The sequence below is a fragment of the Notolepis coatsorum genome (genome assembly GCF_963971535.1).
Source record: "Notolepis coatsorum genome assembly, chromosome: 10".
Lineage (NCBI taxonomy): Eukaryota > Metazoa > Chordata > Actinopteri > Aulopiformes > Paralepididae > Notolepis > Notolepis coatsorum.
This window is the reverse complement of record NC_140174.1, coordinates 121978003-122002004: the sequence shown is the minus strand read 5'-3', so window position 1 is coordinate 122002004 and position 24002 is coordinate 121978003. Positions and strand designations below refer to the sequence as shown.

Here is a 24002-nt window from a genome sequence, read left to right as displayed (position 1 = left end):
CGATATTGCCATTCATAATTCAGCGGGGCACCTTGTGCATACTGTTCTGAGTGTGTCTGAGCTGGCAGACAGTCTTATACCGCCCTCTAACGCCTTCGGCCATTATTGCACTCCATTAGGAATGGGGTAGTTTCTTTTCTCTACCGAGCTGCGGGTCCTAAACACTCCGGCAAAACACACACTTGTAGGGATGGTTTGGACAACTGACCCCGCCCGCCCGTTCATGTGCAATGCCCAACAACATCGGAGACAGGATCGCTGTGGATAACTGGAATGGCAATCAGATAATTGGATAATTTCATTGGATAATAATCAGATACCAGGTAAGGACACTATATATGAAAGCTTGCGTTGATCTGATATTTCTTTCTACCGCGATTGAAGCTATCTGTCTTTTATGTGTGTGGCTGTGTGCCGTTGGATGCAGGAGGGGGGGGGCGCGCCGGTCTAAACCACATTGCATGCTTGCACGAGGAAGGATAATAATGATGATCTAGCGTTGATTTCATGAAGATTCGATAATCATGCGAAAAATTACAACGTGTTTATTGAATTACACAAAAACGCTGTTTTCGCGTCTTTTTCCTGGAATTACTCAGAAGCACCCAAACTATATTCATATTCAAAACGGTATAAAACGGAAATGTACGGATGAAGAAATTATCTGTTTTTTGCACGTTGACTGGAAGCAACTCACTGACACTCGACGGCGTTATTAGACCCATAGCTATACTATAAAATATAGGTTTAGCTCTACAAACTACAACTACGTTTACATGGGGTTAATGGACGGCAAGGCCAGGTCACTTCCCGGAAGGGGCGTGGCACTCAATGTGTTAAGCACCTTGTTAGAAAATGGGCTGTTTTCAAGGAATTCCTTGATTTTCTTTCGTAGAAAATGAAGCACTTCAAGGACCTTGTGCGAACTCTGACAACTACACATTCAGCAGGTGAAAAGGTTCCCAACACACACATGGAGTTTGTTCAAACTATAACAAGTAAGATGGTAGGCAGATAAATCCTAACAAACGTTCTTCTAAAACGTGTGGTTTCACAGGGGGGGATGCATGTGCAGATCAGTCTGAATTTACAATTCCATGGCCTGCAATTAAAGATGGTCTGCAAATTAAAGATGGTGTGGGTCACACACACAACTAACGTTACGTGTTTGAGATCATTTACAGAGACTGTATCATCATTACCTTCCAACGGTGTCCACATTTATAAATATACACTGAGATATCATCAGACTTCACACACAACCCAAACAGTGACAGTGGTGCAGGATCCATGAAGAGAGCCAACCACAGAGCAGGATGATGTCACATGACATGAAGAGAGCCAACCACAGAGCAGGATGACCTCACATGACCTGAAGAAAGCCAACCACAGAGCAGGATGATATCACAGGCCTGAAGAGAGCCAACCACAGAGCAGGATGACCTCACATGACCTGAAGAGAGCCAACCACAGAGCAGGATGACCTCACATGACCTGAAGAGAGCCAACCACAGAGCAGGATGACCTCACGGCCTGAAGAGAGCCAACCACAGAGCAGGATGACCTCACAGGCCAGAAGCCACACAAGGATAGTTATCATGCCGTCTCAGGTGACAACTGCCATTATGATCCGCACTAAAGACCAATTATCTTTAAACTTTTAAAATCACTCTACCATTAACCCCCCCCCCCCCCCCCCTCGGCCATTAATCCATGATGTCATGGGACAAGCATGTCTCACGCTACTATTCTGTCTGTAGACAAGGCGTCCGCTCCCACATCCGCAGCAGTTAAGACGGTGTGCGAAGTCTGTGAGATGGATGCGGCGGGGAGTTCAGCTCACGTGAACGTAGGACCCGAGAGCGGAGAGAGAGAGAGAGAGAGGGGAGAGAGAGGGGGGGGGGAGAGATAGAGGGATAGAGAGAGAGGGAGAGATAGAGAGAGGGAGAGAGAGACAGATAGAGAGACAGAGACAGAGAGAGAGAGAAGAGAGAGAGACAGAGAGAGACAGAGAGAGAGGAGAGAGAGACAGAGAGAGACAGAGAGAGAGACAGAGAGAGAGAGACAGAGACAGAGAGAGAGAGAGAAGAGAGAGAGAGAGAGAGAGAGCACTCCAACTCTGACACCATCTAAAATCCCTGGTGCATGACATCACCGCCTGCAAAAACATTTTCCTACAGAAAAACATCTACAGCTTCTCCAACTCTCTCACATTATATATAAAATATCTCACCCTACACCTCGACACCTTGAACTCGACGACATAAACCAGATAACAAACTCAAATGGACTCACATATTCCACCTTAACACATTGGGCGCCAATAACGTCGTACAACGTGTTTCAAGGTCATGCTAATTCTGCCAAACCACGGCGTAATTGATATCATATTTAATTTTTTCGCCATGGTATTCATAATTCCCTCACCCAGCCTCGGCTGATACAGTGGGAGCCTGCACAACTCTGCAACGCTTCAATACTGCCACCTGGTGGATGATCGGGCGAGTTACAACCGGAAATGGATCTCTGGTGATCTCCGTGCATCTGGGAAATGCGTCCGGCACTCACATATTGTTGCGGGACTCTAGACACACATCCGTGTATATGGATCGCTGCCATAACTCAATAATCTACATGATTTGGGCGTTTATTATTATTATACAAACCGGAAATGGATCTAGTAGATCGCCGTCAAATAAGTGGGATCTTTTTCCTCCAGTCTCATCGGCGAACGGTAAGAGGACAGTAACGTTACTTTCAGCGTGTTTGTTTATTATTATTAATGCAAACTGCTCTGATCAATATATCACCCATACTACATAAAGCATTTACTGACGATCACGGAATTATAAACGACCCCCCCCCCCCGTTCATCCGCGCATGATGAGTCATAACGTTTAGGATCATGTACAGTTGAAATTTTTAATATATCGTGTATCGGCAACAAACGGCAGTTGATAATCTATATATGCGTTTATGCCTATAACTCACGTTCTAGGAATTACTGCAGAAAACGATAAAAACATATTTATATTCTAGACCAGGGGTGCCCAACCTTTTTTGAAACAAGATCTACTTTTAATTTGCCACCTAGCCGAGAGCTACCAGCCCAAATTTGTCCTACTCTCGGCTAAGATAAGATAAGATATTCCTTTATTGATCCCCTTGGGGAAATTCAGGCATAATAGCAGCATGGGGGAAGGGGGGGGGGGGGTACAGGTAGTAAAAACAACACAAATGTCAATATAATTTACTATCTAACTAACTGAAAAATATATTCACAGTGTCATAAGGTGCATAAGGCTAGTAACAAAATATTATATGCCATATAATATTTTCTGTCATGTGCATATTGAATGGGTAATACTATTACTACTAATACTAGCCTTATGCACCTTATGACACTGTGAATATATTTTTCAGTTAGTTAGATTCTAACTAACTGAAAAATATATTCACAGTATTCACAGTGTCATAAGGTGCATAAGGCTAGTATTAGTAGTAATAGTATTACCCATTCAATATGCACATGACAGAAAATATTATATGGCATATAATATTTTGTCATGTGCATATTGAATGGGTATATAATATAATATGCTATTTTATATATCATTGTAACAGTGTAGTGTAGGACTTACAAGAATGACAAGACTGTAACTGTAACTTCAAGTTTATTTCACACTCTGCATACACACTGACAACACACACACTCAGTTCAATGGGCATGAGAAAACATGTGTTTACATTGCCAAAGCAAAAGTGGAACAATACAATAAAAATCAAAATATATGTACAATTAAAAAGGAATAGGAATGATGTGTAAACAGAGCTGTCACATTGCAAAATGGAATACAATCAAAAAACAATTCCACAAAAAGGTCCGTCAACAGTCACTGATAGTTCTCCTTTATCTTTTTTTTTTAATGTCTCTACCTTAGTGAGAACGCTGGCACTGGGAAGAGGTAGCTAGTTTTTCAATGTCTGGGTTGTAGGAGCTGGTTGCAAGCCTCGGGCAGTCCACAAGATGGTCATCTGTCAATGTGGTTCTGTACTTGGACTTGATGATCTTCATGTGAGAGAAAGCAGACTCACACAGGTAGGTTGATCCAAAACATGCTGTTAAGTTCATGGCACATCTCCTGAGGTTGGGGTACTTCTCAGGCAGCAGTAGCTCCCAGAACTCTGCCTTCATCCCTTGTGTTGCCCTGGCTTTAATCTCAATGTCAGTTTGAAGTGTGAGGATCTCGTTCTCCACAGCATGGCTGTCCAGATTAAACAGTGTGGCCACTTTGGATGTGATGTCATCCACATCTACAGTTCCAAATGGAAAACACATGTAGCTTGCAACAGGTTCAAGTATTGAAAAGTCTGTGAAGCGCTTATCAAACTCTGACAAGATGCTTTGAACTTGCTCCTCATAATGTGTGCAATCAAACTGTGCGGTGTCCTCACCCTGACGTTGAAGTTCTGCTTGCATGTGAGGAAAGTCGCGTAGGTCACTGCGTTGCAGCCTTCTCGCCCACATGGTGAGCTTGCTTTTAAAAGCATTCACTGAGCTGATCATGTTTATTACACATTTATCCTTTCCCTGCAGCTCTAAATTCAGGTTATTCAGCATGCCAGTGACATCGGTAATGAATGCCAAATTCAAAAGCCAGTTGTTGTAGATGTGTATATTCGGCATGTTTAGCAAGCTTGAGAAACTCTTTAATTTCAGGCAGCAACTCGCTGAATCTCTCCAGAAATGTACCTCTGCTCAGCCACCTTACATCTGTGTGCAGCAGCAGGTCTGTGTGGTCCGCCCCCGTCTCCTCCATATGTGCACGAAATAGCCTCCTCTGTAGGCTCCTTGCCCTGACAGAGCACACAATCTTCATAGCGATATCCATAACTTCCTTCATATTTAAAATCTTTGCACACAGCACTTGTTGGTGAATTATGCAGTGGTGATTAAGGAAGTCCGGGAAAGCGTCGCTTTTTTTGCACAGTCCGATGAACCCATTATTACAGCCAACCATGGCTGGTGCTCCATCGGTTGTAATAGAGATGAGTTTATGGAGGGGTAGTTTGCTCTGCTTAGCGAACTCCATGAAGGCTTGAAAGATGTCTTCACCTTTAGTGTATCCTTTAAGAGGCAATATGGTGAGCAGCTCTTCTTTTGCGCTCATGTCGTCAAAGGCCATTCTAATGTAAATACATAGCTGTGCCACATCTACCATATCAGTCGATTCATCGAACTGCAGGGAATAACACTCGCATGTATTAATGTCCCTCATGAGTTGCTCGTGAACATCCTCGGACATTTCCTCACAGCGCCGGGTCACAGTATTACGTGACAGCTGAAGGTCTTTAACAGCATCCATAATCTCTGTGTGATACTTGGAATTACCGAAGAGTGAATCGGCAGCGGCAGTCAATGCCTCTTTTACACATTCGCCGTCTTTGAAGGATTTTTTTCTTTTTAGCGAGAATGTGACTGACACGATAAGAAGCAATTGTTGCAGCTTTTGCCTTGGTGCTGGGCTTCGTAAAAGTGGACTGTTGTCCCACTAGTGAAGACTTCATCTGCTGGAGTGCTGTTCTTCGTAGGACTGTTTTTGGAGGAAAATCCGCGCGGTGTTTCTTGTGCATCTTGTGCATAATGCCGCTCCAAATTACCCTTTTTCGGCACAGCCACAGTTTGTTTGCAAATCAGACAGACTGATTTTGCGTTGAAATAAACAAAAAAGTAAGCCTCCTGCCACTCTTCATAGAAATGATATGTTTTTGATCTTTTGGCTGCTCCGGTTCTGCTTGCGGCGCTGACGCTGGTGCTATCCGGCAGCTCATCGGAGGCGGCGTTGGAGCTGCTCCCTGGCGGCGGCGGTGGCAGCTCGTCGGAGGGTCCTGGCTCTGGCGGTGAAGTCTTGCTTGCGTTATTGAAAAGTTGCGTCCTCTGAATGAACCTCTTTTTAGCTGGTGGTGTTCCATTCATCTTGCAGTTTCGAGTGACTCAAGGCTGGTCTCAGTCTCAGAGTCACGTTTATACTGTACCTGCCAGGTGATGGGCCCGACCCCCACTCATGCCACTCCATGAAAACAAAGGCATCAATTTGCATCCCTATGGGTGAAGCTCGCTGTACGGAATGTCCGGAATGTAGACGGTATCGATTGGCTCAGGCTGCCGACTGCCTGTTATACACAGGACTGCTCGAACGTGTGTTGTCCTCCCCTCCAAATCAAATCAAATTAAATGATTTTCAAAAATAATCTCGCGGCCTACTTGAAACCAGCGCGCAACCTACCGGTCGATCGCGATCGACTGGTTGGGCACGACTGTTCTAGACGGTATTTTCGTATGAATCTATGAATGAAAAAGTATAACGTTCCTACATCCTGAACGATAGATAATCGATGTTGAATGGGCCATAGTAATGTCAATTTAGCAATACAATCGCACAATTTAAAAAGTTATAGCCCTGCAAAGAAGGTGAACATCTCCATAGGCTTAGAGTGGTGGCAAAGAGTGGTATGAGACGGGCAAACTCCGTGGCAGTTAATGTGTTAACAGAAACAGCCTGAGACCCAAACTGGCTGAAATCAGACAATTGTTTATGAACGGTAAGGCAAACATAATGATTGATTGATTGATTGATTGATTGATTGATTGATTGATTGAAAACTTTATTAACAGATTGCAGAATGGGTACAATACAGTACAGCTCAATACACACAATTGTTAAGGGGATGCAGACCAGAGAAAGACTTTCGTCTTGTTTACATCAGGGTCCCCCATTTTCAATTCATCAGGACATATATGACATACATGACATACAGATAGTCAGTACTGCTACATCTATACATTTATGACATACCAGATTTGCAAATACAGTACTGTTTGTGATACAGAAGGAGTCAAGAAAAGGGAGTATATACATTTGACGTAGAAACTGTACATTGGAGGAGGTTGGGTGGGGGGGGGTTGGGTACATTGGGATATTGACAACCATACTGGGTAATTTACATTGGAGGTGGTTGGGGGGGGGGGGGCACACTGTATAAACAAGCAAAACTGTACATTGAGGGGGGGGGGGGGGGGAGGAGACACTGTACAAACAAACAAAATTGTACATTGGACTATTGACAAAACCATACTATGTAAATGACTGTACATTGGAGGGGGTTGGGTTAGGATATTTACAGGGGCCAGTGTTGAATGAATGAATGAATGAATGAATGAATGAATGAATGAATGAATGAATGAAAACTTTATTTAACAGATTGCAGAATGGGTACAATACAGTACGGCTCAATACATACAATTGTTAAGGGGATGCAGACCTGAGAAAGACGTTTGTCTTGTTTCCATCAGGGTCCCCCATTTTCAATTCATATAGACATATATGACATACATGACATACAGATAGTCAGTACTGCTACATCTATACATTTATGACATACCAGATTTGCAAATACAGTACTGTTTGTGATACAGAAGGAGTCAAGAAAAGGGAGTATATACATTTGACGTAGAAACTGTACATTGGAGGTTGGGTGGGGGGGGTCGGGTACATTGGGATATTGACAACCATACTGGGTAATTTACATTGGAGGTGGTTGGGGGGGGGGGGGGGGCGGGGGGCACACTGTATAAACAAGTAACACTGTACATTGAGGGGGGGGGGGGAGGAGACACTGTACAAACAAACACAATTGTACATTGAACTATTGACAAAACCATACTAGGTAAATGACTGTACATTGGAGGGGGTTGGAATGATTGGGTTAGGATATTTACAGGGGCCAGTGTTGAATTGCAGTCTCCCGTAGGTGTCCCTTGAGAGAGGTTTTGAAAGTGGGTAGTGATCCACATTCCTTTACAGCTTTGGGTAGGGCGTTCCACATTGATGTGGCATAATTGCGAAACGTGTTTAGTCCCTTATTTGAGCCGAATCTGGGTTTGACATGATTTGTGGAGCTCCCTCTGGTGTTGTGATCGTGGTATTCACTGACCTTTGGGAAGTATTTTGACATGTACATGGGTACCTTGGTCGTGTAGTGTATCTTGTAGACCAGGCCCATTGCAAGTTGTTGTACTCTGTCGTCTACTCTAAGCCATCCTAGGTTGTCGAAGTGGGCAGGGGTGAGGTGGGTTCTAGGAGTAAGGTCAAGCAGTAGTCTGACCAGTTTGTTTTGAGATGTTTGTAATTTTGTTTTTAGCGCCTTTGAGGTGCTTTGGTACCATGAGGTGCAAGCATAGTCGTAGTACCCCTGAATGAGTGCTCCTGCCAGAGTCTTCAGGGTGTTCTTGTTTACCAGAGAGGAGATCCGGTACAAGAATCGAGTTCGTTGGTTGACTTTTTTTATTACATTGGATGCCATTTTGTCACAGGAGAGATTAGCCTCTAGGATGGACCCCAGGTAGGTAATTTCATCTTTCCTTGTGACAATATTGTCACCCACTGTAACTGAGAAGCCGTCGGTCTTGCTGAGTTTGTTATTTGAACCGAAGAGAATGGACTCTGTTTTGCCCATGTGTAATGATAGTTTGTTATCAGCGAGCCATATGCAGATTCTGCCTAGTTCCGAGCTGAGGGTTTTTTCAACCTGTAACTTGTTCTTGTCAGAGACCAGCAGGGCTGAGTCGTCCGCAAACAGGAACAAGTTGCAGTCACAAGCTGACGACATGTCATTTGCATAAATTAGGAACAGTAGCGGTCCTAGTATGCTTCCTTGTGGAACACCACAGCTCACTGTGAGGGGGGGGGATAGGGTACCGTTTACCTCCACCATCTGTTCCCTCCCCTCAAGGTAGGATTGCATCCAGCTCACTGATAGACTATCAAAACCAATTGCTTTTAGCTTGTCAATCAGAATGGAGTGATTGACCGTGTCAAAGGCCTTTTGTAGGTCCAGCATGACCATGCCGCAGTATTTGCCTGCGTCCACCTCTTGTTTGATGTGGTCATTCAAATAGAGAAGGCATGTGTCAGTGGAGTGGGATGTTCTGAAGCCAGATTGGAATTCGTAGATTAGATTTTTTTCCGCTAGGTACTTTTCGACCTGTTCGTAGACTATTTTTTCCATGACTTTCGAGATGGAGGTGAGAATAGAAACAGGGCGGTAGTTGCCTGGGTCTAATTTGCTGCCCTTTTTGTGCAGAGGGGTCACCCTCGCAATTTTGAAGTCCTTGGGGACGTGTCCCTGTTTTATGGAGAGGTTTATTATGTGTGTGATGATTGGTGTGATGGCGGCTGCTGAGTCTCTGAGGAATTTGGAGGGGATGTTGTCATGGCCAGTGGCCTTGTTAGGTTGGAGGGCGCTCAGTTTATTGAGTACCTCATCTGTTGTTACCATTTCCAGCTTGAAGTCGTCCTTGCGGACCCCTAGGTTTTTGTAGAAAGCTACTATGTGTTCTACCCCATAAAGCCCTGAGTGGGAGGGTAGTTTGTTTACCAGTGTTGTGGCTATGTTTGTGAAGAAAATGTTTAAGTAATTGGCTACATCCAGCTTGTCTGTGATGAGCGTGTTGTCAGTTTTTATGTTTATGTTTGAGAATCTGGTTTTAAGTTTTTTACTGCATCCTAGTTGATTATTGAGTAATTTCCAAAGTTCACGTGGTTTGTTTTTGTTTTCCTCAGTTTTGTCATTGATGAAATTCTTTTTTGCAGTTTTGATCATGGAGTTTACGTCGTTTCTTAGTCTGTTTCTTTCTAGTTTGAGTTCAGTCACGTGGGCTTGGAGTTCACTGCTCGTGCTTTTAGTAAGCTTTGACTGACTTTTACGAAACTCAGAGCATTTTTTGTCTCTGGTTTTCATAGCGGCCAGTATTTCGGAGTGCATCCACGGCTCAGCGCGATTTTTTACCCTTGAATTGCAGTCTCCCGTAGGTGTCCCTTGAGAGAGGTTTTGAAAGTGGGTAGTGATCCACATTCCTTTACAGCTTTGGGTAGGGCGTTCCACATTGATGTGGCATAATTGCGAAACGTGTTTAGTCCCTTATTTGAGCCGAATCTGGGTTTAACATGATTTGTGGAGCTCCCTCTGGTGTTGTGATCGTGGTATTCACTGACCTTTGGGAAGTATTTTGACATGTACATGGGTACCTTGGTCGTGTAGTGTATCTTGTAGACCAGGCCCATTGCAAGTTGCTGTACTCTGTCGTCTACTCTAAGCCATCCTAGGTTGTCAAAGTGGGCAGGGGTGAGGTGGGTTCTAGGAGTAAGGTCAAGCAGTAGTCTGACCAGTTTGTTTTGAGATGTTTGTAATTTTGTTTTTAGCGCCTTTGAGGTGCTTTGGTACCATGAGGTGCAAGCATAGTCGTAGTACCCCTGAATGAGTGCTCCTGCCAGAGTCTTCAGGGTATTCTTGTTTACCAGAGAGGAGATCCGGTACAAGAATCGAGTTCGTTGGTTGACTTTTTTTATTACATTGGATGCCATTTTGTCACAGGAGAGATTAGCCTCTAGGATGGAACCCAGGTAGGTAATTTCATCTTTCCTTGTGACAATGTGCTTCTCAGAAACTAAACTAGATGCATCTGTACAGGATCCAGAGATAGAAATCGAAGGGAAGGATAGGAATCAGTATGGAGGTGGTGTCTGTGGGCTAGATCCACAAAGAATGGATTGCACAGTGCTAATTGCACCCTTACTTACAATTCATTATGAATTGAAAATGGGGGACCCTGATGTAAACAAGACAAAAGTCTTTCTCTGGTCTGCATCCCCTTAACAATTGTGTGTATTGAGCCGTACTGTATTGTACCCATTCTACAATCTGTTAATACAATTTTCATTCATTCATTTATACAGGAAAACATCTCACCCTACAACTGATCTCACACATTATATATCTCCAAAACCACACGTGTGCATGCACACAAACACTCACGTAAACTAGGAATGCCCCGATCGATCGGCCAGCGATCGGTATCGGCCGATATTCAGTATAAATATGAGATTGGTGATCGGTGATAATGCTTTATTTTCGCAGATCGTTAAAACCGATCGAAAAACATGATCCAATTCTTACCGGAGATCTCACTCGCTCTCTCTCTCAGACACACAGAGCTGCCTGCAGGCCCCTCCTCCTCCTCCTGCCCCTCCCACACCCGTGTAAACACGGGTCTAGTCTAGTCTAGTCTAGTGGGACCTCCGTGAGCTAACATTAGCTACCGTTACAAAATGACCCAGTCAACTATTCACTTTTAGTTTAATTTAGTTTTAATATGAGGCATTGTCTAACGTTATCTAGCTGGCTAGCTACTGATAGCTGCTGATATCAACAAATGCTCCAGCAATAGTCGAGTGCATGATAAGTTACCTCCGTTGACTCGTTAGCCAACGTTAGCTCATGTTAGCTCTATATGGAATGTCCAGTAAACTAAATAGTTCACTGAGGCGTTGTCTTAACGTTATCTAGCCGGCTAGCAGTAGCTACAGATAGCTCCTGATATCAATGTCTTATAACATTGATTCGATGCGTATTCGAGCCCCGGCTTGCATCGCAGTCACAAACGGGGCTAGCTGAGGGAGTAGGGTATATCTGCAGAGCCGCAGATATACCCTGCTGAGGGCATGCTGAATGTGATTTGATCAAAGCAGAGTATACACACAGACAGTGGAGATAGCGAGCATTTTAACTTGTTGCGTGGTGGCGATGTCTCGCAGATAATACAACTACAAGTATAATTATATAATATATATATTTTATATAAAAAAAAAATATATGTATATAAAATAATAGTTATATATTTTTTTTTTATATATTTTTTTTTATTATTTTTTAAACAAACACAAACATAAACATGACAACATAAAATTAGATATACAAGCATTAATTAACAGTGCACATCCAGGGGAGCTCCAGTAGCTCACCACGTACCGCAAGTGCTATTTCAGCGCCGTGGACAACCGCGCTCGCGCGGTTCTGTATCGTTAGTGGCTTAGCTTGGCATCGCTACTGCACTATCTCGCGTACGTGCACGCGTACTGAATAAACCACAAATGTACCTCTAATACCAGTATTAGTCTGACCACACCCCTCATCAGCTTACCTTCATAAGCAGGTGTGTGGTCACCTGCTCTCCTCCTTCTCGCTTTCACCACAAGGAAGAGGTGCCTCGGTAGATCCCCACACTTGACACCATGATGGAAGAAATTGGATTAGGAACAGCTTGGGAAACAAGGATACGTTGACATCATATCTTTATTTTCTCTCTCACTATTTTCGAGAAAATACGGCGATATTGTCTTCGTACTGGAGTGTCTAGAAGATGATGATCATTCTAAAAACCCTCCACCGGTTTTCGTATTGGGAGCACGCCGCTGCATGCTTCTCAACTGCAGTTCCTTGCTGTGTTTGTTGGGGTGAAACCTGTCAGGCCTCAGCTGAACTGTCGGACATGCCGCTGTTGTGAGGAGCGGTGCGTTCCAGGTTGGGTGAGTAGTGTTTGCTGGCGGGCTCCACTTGTCTGTTAGTGCTATGGGGGCTACTTGACAAAGTTTATGGAAACCGGCCCCAGGCTAGGGTCCTTTGTTTAGCCGCCTAGGCGACAGAAGGCCTTGGTCTGGCGACCATTGTAGTTTTAACTAGTGGGCCGCGACCATTGACACTGGTGATCCCTGTGTGTTCTGGACGAGTGGATTCTCTCTGTCACCGTGTTAAGACCCCATCTTTCATATCCAAATGAGAGTATTCCTTCACGAGGGGATATGTGCATGTAATGTGCGATAGCGGCAGATTCATGTTCAAAGTCAGCTATACAGGCCAGTTGGTACTGTGCTGATTCCGCCGGACGTGGTAATGTCACCGTTGTGAAGCGGTGTTGACGTCTTGTTTTCTCTTTTCTCTTAAAAAGTGAGGAGGGGTTCAGAACGGCGGCCTGTCTGGGTGAGTGTTATGTCATTGTTTACATGTTCATGGCTTACGGTTAGCCGGTCAGTGGCCTGGCGCGGGGTAGCTTGGCTTCTCGCGCGCCGCCGGGAGCTCGCTTCTGATCGCGTGCGTCGTTAGATCGGCGTCTCGCGAGCGGAAGCAATAGCACCCGAACGGTTGGAGCAGCCGTTAGCTTGATGCTATTCTGTTGAACGTGCTTTGATTTTAACATGTTTTACACTCTTGACCACGACGTCATCCTTGACAGGGGATGTTCGTCGACCCTGCCTGAGCCTAGACGGGGATTGCGTCAACAAAGAGGACTGTAGCGACTGGTGGAGCGGCGACGCTGCCCGGGTCGAACAACACAGGACGGCTGTGTTCTACGGTGTCTTGTGACTGCACTTCGCTGATCTGCGTTCCGGGTAGGTACGGGGTTGGCCAGACCTCATAACACGTCTTCTGGTTTTACTTTGCTAAATGTATTGTGAAATAACGGTGTTTTTTCCCAAAACGTGTGTTGTTGCAATGCATTTGGGATACGTTGCGGGTTGTGTGTGAGCTGTTTTTGTCACTGGCAGTTAGCTTCTCCGTGCAGATCGTGATGTATTGATCTGGTTGTTGTGTGAGAAACATCATGGTGTTTATGTGTACCGTGTACTCACTACTAAGGCAACTGACCTATGAAGCTATGCTTGGTGACAAGTGAGTAAAAGAATGTTCTTTCTCAGACTGTAATGACAATGGACAGTGAGTTCACACATTAACAGGTTTTCCTGTTTTAACTGGCCGTATTGAGGGTAAAATAGGAGGATTGTGTTTTTCCCCCCCGGTTCCCTGGGGACTTTATCACCTCCTATCAGACATGTTGTGCATTAATTGTGTCTTTTGTGTGGTAGGGATACGATGTGACTCTTAGCTTGATTGCTGAGGTTGTGCTAAATCTGCTGGAGAAACTTATTTCCTAAAGGGAAATTGGTTTGGTTGCTGTCATGTGTGCTTAGCAAGGCCTGTGGTCGATACTAATCAAGAATGATGTATTCTCTCATTGTGAAAAAAACGGCGTTCCTCTGTTGAGTGTTTTTGCCATTTTTTGTAGGTGATGATGGGTTGTGTGTGTCATGTGACCTACAACTGGGTTGTACTGGCCACAGAAGCACATGTGTATGTTGGACCGGGGTTCTTAGAGCCTTCTCTATTCTGTGTTTTTCCTTAGTAAAAATCAGATAGCAGGTTAGCTCATGCGCTGTGTGGAGCTGTGAAACGCTTCATAGAGCTGACTATGACTGTGTCATATTCTCTTTTTGTCGTTACGTCGTATCATGGGTGTGGGGTCGTAAAGGGGTGAACTGGTAACCTTTCCTCTCCCCATTGTTCTGTCGGTCAGGGGTACACCCCCTGTCCTTCAAGGTTCCCGTCACGTGGCGGTTCGGCACGTTACGGGGGGGGGGGGGGGGGGGGGGGGGAGGGAGTTCCTGGTCCCACGGCCTGGTATATTGGGCGTGTGCACCGCAGGAATTCCCCCGCCATAGAGTACGTCACCGTGCGCGTCTCTGTTGGTAGGACTTCCGTGTGCTGTTCAGGTCCATGTGATGGATCTGTTTTCAGGGGGGGTGGTCAGGGCTCCTCCTCACCAAGCGCCTACTCAGGCCTTCTGTGAGTTCGGACTCCTTCTTCCATGTGAGGAAGCCTCCATCAGAGTACAGAGCCTTCCTCCTCAGATTGTCAAAGTGAGTGGACCCTCTAGAAGGGTCCTTTTCTATTGTATGTATATTCGATTCAATTCGTTTATTGAGTGTGTATGGGTTCGGTGCCTCTTCCCCGGAGGCCCTAAAACCAGTTTTTTACATGGCTCAAGGTGCAATATATTCTTTTCAATCTGTACAGCTCGCGTGGGAAGTCTCTCTGGGGATCCCCGTCTCTTTCCTATGGGAGGGTGGTGGGATGTAAAAATGTGAACATTTTTTACCCCGGCTGTGTAGACTGGGATACATACTGTTGATGCTTCCTTCTTTCTATTCCAGAAGTGTTGGAGTTAGGGAGTGTCACACCCCTCTTGTCGTTCCCCTGGGCGCCTTGGGGATTCAATGACAGGTCTAAATAGCCTGTTCATTGATGGGGGTGTGTCCCGACGCACGTATAGTGCTAGCTCGCTGTAAACAGGCGATTGACTGGCACGCCTTGGTTGCTTGTGGTTGAAACAGCGTTTTTATAAAGCAACTGAGATGGGGGTTTTTCCTCTTCCGGCGACCACATCCCATGACCTGGGTGGGTTGTCGACGGATTCTCGTTCATGTCTGGGGGATGATGACGGGATGGATCTGAACATATGTAGTGGGGTCTCACGCCCTTGGGGTGGGCCACCAGGCGCGGTTCGTCCGAACGTCTGGGTGGCGCCTTCTTTTCATGTTAAGATCAACACGCATATCTGCCCTTCTCCTGGAGTAGGCATGTCGGCGTGGTTAGGGCACGGGACTGGTTCTGGTCACGCTGGTCCAGATCAGTTGAACCCGTTGTCCGCCGGGGATGCAGATCTGCTGTTCTGGTACCCTGAGGGACTTGGGCTTTTTTCAGGGGGAAAAATGCCAGGTCGGTCTGGGTGTCACAGGGTTAAGCGCTATGGAGACCCTGGTTGGGTATGTTTTTACTCAGCACTGTCGTCATGGCTTACAGCCATGCCATTCTGTACGCGCTCGATCTCGTCGGATCTCGGCCGCTACACAGGTTGGTCCTGGTTAGTACTTGGTTGGGAGACCGCCGGGGAATACCGGGTACGGTGTGCTTAGGGGCTGGTTCTCCATTATTTTTCGCTCCTCTCTCACGCATGGCGAAGAGGGGCCTGTGGGGGTGGTTTTTTGACCTCCTCTGGTGACCCTGTGCTTCCCGTACCGCCAGGCCCGGTCCGAAGTGATGTTTGCGACCCGTAGGCCTGGGTTAACCCTTTTTGGAAACTGAAACACTTGTACTGCGGTATAGCCGGTGTATACCCGCAGGTGTGTTTTGGAGTTTTTTCTTGAGGGGTTATAGGAACAACCACCGCATTGGGTAACACCGAGGTGGTTGATTCCCTGGTGTGTTGGAGCAGTGTCAACTCCCGGGTTCACCGTTTGAGGGTGCCCCTGCACGTTCATGACGTCTGCCAATCGTGTCAGCCTTCTCTGCCTCGACCCCTCTGGGTGGGGGTTGTTAAATGGAGGCTTGGTCATGCAACACCGCCAGCTTACGCTCCTTCCGCCGGGGCGGCTGTGTTCAGCTGTCCCCTCTGGCGCCTGTCTCGTCCGCAGTCTCCAGGCTAGGGTTAACAGCCTGTTGCCTGGTTTTTCCCCGGTGCGCTGCCTGCTTCCGTTGGTTAACCTTTTTTGTGTGCTTACGGCCATGCTGACTGCCTATTCTGCAGGGTCAGTGTGCCAGGCGGTGTACTATTGGGGGGACGGGGCCCGCTCGGCTTACGGCCATACCGACCTGAACACGCCCGATCTCGGAAGCTGGGCAGGTTCTGGCCTGGTTGGTTCCGCCTGGGAATACCAGGTGCAGTAACTGAGGGGCCTTTGTCCGAATACGCTGGCGATGTGGGGGGCGGGGCACTACGTGCCCACCTGGTGGGGTCTTGATGCTGGCATCATGGACTTCTCCGGGCCCCCATTCTAGGGAGTCCAGTCCTTTTGGTGGGTCTGGGTCTTCCTTCGTGCTCCGCTGCTACGGCCTTGCCACGGGGTTGGGTTTGCCCTTGACCCCGTGATTCTGGGGGCAGTAACGAGGTTGTTCCTCCGTTCGTTCCCGGGTGGCATGCGGGTTGTGCGTGTGTGTAGTCGTGGGGTCAAGCCACGGTCTGCTCACCCTGTGCGTTGAGTTGCTTGAGTGCCTCTTCGCACGGTCGGGTCCGTCGCCCTCCCGTGACGTCCCTGATAGGGGGGCTACCCTCCATTAGGGGGGGTCGGGGGGGCTCGGCCCTCCCTGTTCTGATGGTTTTGGGGGGCTGTCAGCGGGGTGTATTTGTCAGCCAAGTGGCTCCGCTTGGCCTCCCTTGTGCAGTAGCGATGCCAAGCTAAGCCACTAACGATACAGAACGTTAGGTTATGACTATAACCAAGTTCTGTTAGTTAGGGGCGATGCTTGGCATCGGACGGCCGCTGCAGCCCTTGTCCTCACCTTGTGGTGAAAGCTTGGGAAGGAGGAGAGCAGGTGACCACACACCTGCTTATGAAGGTAAGCTGATGAGGGGTGTGGTCAGACTAATACTGGTATTAGAGGTACATTTGTGGTTTATTCAGTACGCGTGCACGTACGCGAGATAGTGCAGTAGCGATGCCAAGCATCGCCCCTAACTAACAGAACTTGGTTATAGTCATAACCTAACGATCTGGGGCTGAGCGCGTTCGAATCCCGGACGGCAGCCGTGCCTTTCCCAGAGTGTCTACCCCCCCATCTGAACCCTTTCAGCCTGCTTCTGTCGGTCGAACTTGACCAAGTATTAATGAGAAGAAAAAGCGATAAACGCAAAAAGAACCAGGTGACTGGTCAAAGTAAAAAAAAAAAAAACAGTGCACATCCAATGAAATTACCATTTAAATAAATGTAATATACAAGGTATACACCTAATACTTGCTATCTAATACCCTATACATATATGCTCTCGCTCGCTTCCCCCCCCGGGCCCCCCCCTTGGATAATCCATCCATCATCATTCGCTCCTAACCAGGCACTACCATTCAAAATACTAGTTTTTATTCTCTCCACCACTTCTAACCACCTTGTAATTTTGGATTCACTGAGACTCAAAATTCTTGCTGTAGATATTTCTAGTTATATATATATATATATATATTTTTTTATCAAAAACGATCGATATCGGATCGGTATCGACCGATATGGCTCAAGACGATCGGTGATCGGTGGAAAAAAACGTGATCGGGGCATCCCTAGCCATACTTACGTGCAAGTATGAACTCATGCGGACATACAGACACAAGCATGCACGTATGCAATGCACAGACATACACACGCACACACTTCTTACCTTGGTGGAAAGAGAGAAAATTAGCACTTTATCTTTCCTTTGGATGTAATATTTGAGCAGTTTCTGCAGAACCTGGTGAGGGAAGAGAGAGATGTTTTTACATGTAATGTTATAATGTTATGGATCTTAATGGTATGGAGATGTTATAATGTTATTGTGATGTTATAATGTTATGGTGATGTTATAATGTTATGGAGATGTTATAATGTTATGGTGATGTTATAATGTTATGGTGATGTTATAATGTTATTGATTGATTGATTGAATAGTTTATTGGTTTAGAATGGAAAATCACACATATACATTGGATCACAATATGAAAACAGGTATACATTTTCTCCATTTACCAATAGGATTTCATAAAACACAATAAAGCCATAGGCTTGTTTCCATTGTGGTCCTTCATCATTGGTGTCAGTGGATTTATGTACTGGTGTGTGGACGTGGGTGTTTGTAGTGTCTGTATGTCAGGATGTGTGGTATAAAAACAAAAAAATACATACAATAATATTCCATTTTATAGACAATATAAGAATAAAAAAGGAACAACACATATTAAAACCCTTTGTTCGCTACTCCCAGCTTCTGCTACTTATGATCCACCTCTTTATAGCTAATTTAAAAGTGGAGAAGGGGCTTATGGTCTTCAACTCCATTGGTAGGCTATTCCATTGTACTGCTGCTGAATATAGGAATGCGTTTTGGCCTATTTTCCTATTGCATCTCACTGGTGGTTATGGTGATGTTATAATATTATGGTGATGTTAGAATGTTATGGTGATGTTATAATGTTATGGTGATGTTAGAATATTATGGAGATGTCATAATGGAATGGAGATGTCATAATGGTATGGAGATGTTATAATGTTATGGTGATGTTATAATATTATGGTGATGTTAGAATGTTTTGGTGATGTTATGTTATGGAGATGTCATAATGGTATGGAAATGTTATAATGTTATTGTGATGTTATAATGTTATGGTAATGTTATGGTTAAATGTCTACTAAACCATCATAAAGTTACTGAACCTCTCTACTGAAGAGACTGTACTGCTACTAAACCATCATAAAGTTACTGAAGATACTGTACTGTGGAACGCTTCAGAGTGTGTGTTTGTTTGAAGTACGAAATGTCACTTTTTTTAATCACGTGACATACCTTCATCTTGCCACTGTACACGGGGTCAGACATGGCCTCAAAGGCTTCCTCTTTGCACCTCTGGACAAAATCTGGAAACTTCTGGAAGACCTTTTCACAGATGGCCGCCAAATACTTTTTCTGAAATAATAATTAGCATTTAAACAGTGCGTTCAGTCCAACCAGTCCATCACTGAAGATAACAGGAGGATTTATGGTTACTCTGGAAAAAGCTTCGTCATGGAATATCTTACAATATGGGTTCTCAAACTCTGTCAAGTCAAGTAGTTACTTACTACAAGAGGACATAGTGTGGGTCAACTACATGTATATAGGATGTGGTGTTTATAGGCGTTTTGCCACCACATCTTTTCGAGAATAAATAAAGGTTTGAATTGAATTGAATGTATTACATACTTTGTCATTTTATTTTGTTTTAATTATTTCCCTTACCTCTGTGATGTAAGTATCGTATGTCTCATTTCTATTTTATTTCCTTTCCCTGTTACCCTTCGAGGGGACCCTTTGTCCTCTCGCCAGGACGTCATTGTAAATAAGAAGTTCATAATTGAACCCGCCTGGTTAAATAAAGGTTAAATAGAAATGAAAGGTTCAATAGAAATGGAACCGGTAACCGTCGGTAGTGTAATAGTAAAGGGTTAACCTTCTGTAGTGTGGCAGTGAACGGGTTAACCATTTGTCATGTGACAGTGAAAGGGTTAACCTTCTGTGTATTGTCACAGTGAAAGGGTTAACCTTCTGTAGTGTGGCAGTGAAAGGGTTAACGTTCTGTAGTGTGGCAGTGAAAGGGTTAACAGAAACGGACCTGTTTGCTGCTGGTGCCTGCGGTGGACTGCAGCAAGGCCGCGTGGTTGGCCACCTTCCTCAGGATGGCCAGGTAACTGAAGTACAGATTCTTCATCTCTACGCCCTCAGAGTTAGTCTGAGACATAAACAGAGACAGTTCAACATAAACAGAGACAGTTCAACCTCTCATCATAAACAGAGATAGTTCAACATAAACAGAGACAGTTCAACATAAACAGAGACAGTTCAACCTCTCATCATAAACAGAGACAGTTCAACCTCTCATCATAAATAGAGACAGTTCAACCTCTCATCATAAACAGAGACAGTTCAACCTCTCATCATAAACAGAGACAGTTCAACATAAACAGAGACAGTTCAACATAAACAGAGACAGTTCAACCTCTCATCATAAACAGAGACAGTTCAACCTCTCATCATAAATAGAGACAGTTCAACCTCTCATCATAAACAGAGACAGTTCAACCTCTCATCATAAACAGAGACAGTTCATCATAAACAGAGACAGTTCAACATAAACAGAGACAGTTCAACCTCTCATCATAAACAGAGACAGTTCAACATCTCATCATGAACAGAGACAGTTCAACATAAACAGAGACAGTTCAACCTCTCATCATAAACAGAGACAGTTCAACATCTCATCATAAACAGAGACAGTTCAACATAAACAGAGACAGTTCATCATCTCATCATAAACAGAGACAGTTCAACATCTCATCATAAACAGAGACAGTTCAACATCTCATCATAAACAGAGACAGTTCAACATCTCATCATAAACAGAGACAGTTCAACCTCTCATCATAAACAGAGACAGTTCATCATAAACAGAGACAGTTCATCATAAACAGCGACAGTTCATCATCTCATCATAAACAGAGACAGTTCATCATAAACAGAGACAGTTCATCATCTCATCATAAACAGAGACAGTTCATCATCTCATCATAAACAGAGACAGTTCAACATAAACAGAGACAGTTCAACATCTCATCATAAACAGAGACAGTTCAACATAAACAGAGACAGTTCAACCTCTCATCATAAACAGAGACAGTTCAACATCTCATCATAAACAAGTTTCAAGTTTCTGTAATAGTTGTCATACAGAAGTACAGAATACTTTTATACAAAATGCTTCTTACTGTTACGCTCCAGAGACTGTGCTAGACAAGATAAGTATCAAATAACATAGTATAGCATGTAAATTAGAAGTAGAAAATGAGGTCACAGTGTTCAGTATAGACATATGTACAATGTTCGATGCAGAATAGACGTAACTGAGTTACCATATAATATACAATACTATGCAGTGTACTAATATACAATACTATATAGTGCAAAGCAGAAATGGGATGAGGTACAATTTAGGTACAATTTACAGTAAGGTGTACGAGTTGTAGTGCAATCCTTTATCAATAAATATAAAGTGTGGCGAGTGGGTGCTACAGTGTGTTTGTTTAAAGTGAGTGTGTGCTATAAAGTGTGGGGAGTGGGTGCTACAGTGTGTTTGTTTAAAGTGAGTGTGTGCGTGTGGATGTGTGTGCTATGTGCGTTTGATGGTTGTTGTGTAGTGTTCATTGTTCGTTGAGCAGCCTGATGGCCTGGGGATAGAAGCTTCTTCTGAGTCTTTCTGTGCTCGCCTTGAGACTCCGGTATCGCTTGCCTGACCGCAGCAGTTCAAAGAGGCAGTTGTTCGGGTGACTGGAGTCCTTAATGATTCTCTTAGCCTTGCCCCTGCACCGCTTGTTGTAAATGTTCTGGAGGGTGGGGAGCCCCCCTCCAATTGTGCGTTCGGCTGAACGTGTCACTCTTTGTAGTCTGCTTCGGTCTTGTGCAGTGCTATTCCCAAACCAGGAGGTGATGTTGCCAGTCAGAGACAGTTCATCATAAACAGAGATAATTCAACAGAAACAGAGACAGTTCAACATAAACAGACAGTTCAACATCTCATCATAAACAGAGACAGTTCAACATAAACAGACAGTTCAACCTCTCATCATAAACAGAGACAGTTCAACATCTCATCATAAACAGAGACAGTTCAACATCTCATCATAAACAGAGACAGTTCAACATCTCATCATAAACAGAGACAGTTCCACATAAACAGAGACAGTTCATCATAAACAGAGACAGTTCAACATCTCATCATAAACAGAGACAGTTCATCATAAACAGAGACAGTTCAACATAAACAGACAGTTCTACATCATCAAAAAACAGAGACAGTTCATCATAAACAGAGACAGTTCATCATAAACAGACAGTTCAACATAAACAGACAGTTCATCATAAACAGAGACAGTTCAACATAAACAGACAGTTCAACATAAACAGAGACAGTTCAACATAAACAGACAGTTCATCATAAACAGAGACAGTTCAACCTCTCATCATAAACAGAGACAGTTCAACATAAACAGAGACAGTTCAACATCTCATCATAAACAGAGACAGTTCAACATAAACAGAGACAGTTCAACATAAACAGAGACAGTTCATCATAAACAGAGACAGTTAATCATAAACAGAGACAGTTCAACATCTCATCATAAACAGAGACAGTTCATCATAAACAGAGACAGTTCAACATAAACAGAGACAGTTTATCATAGAAAATATCATCATCATCATCATCATTAAAGAAAATAAAAATCCATCGGTTGGTTGTCATTTTATAGCGCCGTGAATATAAGCTTTATCGCAGTTTTCGTCTCGGTTTTTTTCTGGAAAGCTATTTATAGGGCTAAAGGCTAGTCACGTTATATCGAACGGCATTTCTGTTGTATATATACGAATGAAATAAAACAAACTGCTTACCATCCGGACTATTACAGAGCATCTATGGATGAAATGGGGGCGACGGGGGACGCCGATTAGTATTATTGATTAGCAATACAGTGTGCGTTCAAGTAGCCACATTCACTGATCGATCGCTTGCGTTTTACAACAAGCTCCAATCCGGCTATAATTTAGGTTAATAATGTCTTACCGTCAGCCCATGTGATAGCCGGCAGCATTTCCCCATTATTCATCGGCATCTGGTAGATCGATATGTCCATTGGCTGATCATAAATCCCATTATTCCAGGCTGAAATCTGCGAATCCAAACGTGATCAACGGTGGAGGATGGTCGCTTGGGATCCAGGCTCATATGAAACGCCCATAGACATTAAAAAAAAATTCCCCATTCGCCCTCAATGATACTGCAGTGGAGCGATGGCGCCCCTAAGAGGATCTGGCCGGTATTGCATGTTGCGGAAATCAGATATGCGGGTAGATCTGCAGAGTCGATCGGGGACGTTGATATGGTGATTAATATGGAATAAAACAATAACAACTTGCCACGAGTTAACTCGTGGCTCTGGTCCACAACGCATGGCACCGAAACCCGAGTTAACTCGTGGCTGGTCCCCATTGTGTTAAGGCTCATTTTCATTGTTTATGACCAAAATAAAGACTTTATTTTCCAGCGCCAAACCAAGCTGTGTGGTATATGTAAGGGATAATCAGTGTCCAATTTGTGAAAAATAAATAAATAAACAAAAACAGAGGGGGGGGGGGACGACGACATTTAAACTTTTTTTTATGTAGACCATAAAGAATTATAGACAGTTATATCCATATAAAACTCACACATCTCATACAATGCAACAGAAAGTAATTTTCTGTTTAGTTTGTTATGATTCTTCTAATTCGAGGGATTTGCCCTCAAGCAACTTGCAAAGAGATTAAATGAACTATTCTCAACAAGCTGTGTTTTACTTTCAAATGGATGCTTTCTGAAATAAAATGCAACGGTTTGCTGCTCCCTTTTCATCTCGTAGAAACATGCTTAGAAACAGACGCATCTTTGTCTAACACATTTTTAAGTTGTAGGAAATAACAGCAAATGTCATTCTTCATTGTAATTAGTTTGCCATATCCTCAAACTAAATCCTCAATTTGAATAAAGTGATTAATCTGATTAAATTAGTCTTTTTTGTTATTAAATCAACTTTCTTTAATGAATATAACTCATCAGTTTTTAATACTATAATATTAGTGTAGCCTAATCTTTATCTGCAACTGTGAAGAAAAACCCCATTGGTTTAAACAGAATGAATAGACACATAAAGAATTTTTTATTAAAAATTAAGAATTCAAATGT

At 44.1% G+C, this 24002-nt stretch overlaps 1 protein-coding gene across 1 annotated transcript in view; it reads right to left on the bottom strand.

Annotated features, from left to right (window-relative positions):
* Positions 1-24002, bottom strand: part of ercc6l2 (excision repair cross-complementation group 6-like 2) — a 124963-nt gene that overhangs the window by 55422 nt on the left and 45539 nt on the right. The window contains exons 9-11 of the mRNA XM_084323168.1: positions 19845-19961; positions 19040-19159; positions 17879-17950 (exon numbers count right to left, since the gene is read on the bottom strand). Of these exons, the coding sequence (XP_084179294.1) occupies positions 17879-17950; positions 19040-19159; positions 19845-19961 (309 nt within the window). The remainder of the gene's footprint in view (positions 1-17878; positions 17951-19039; positions 19160-19844; positions 19962-24002) is intronic.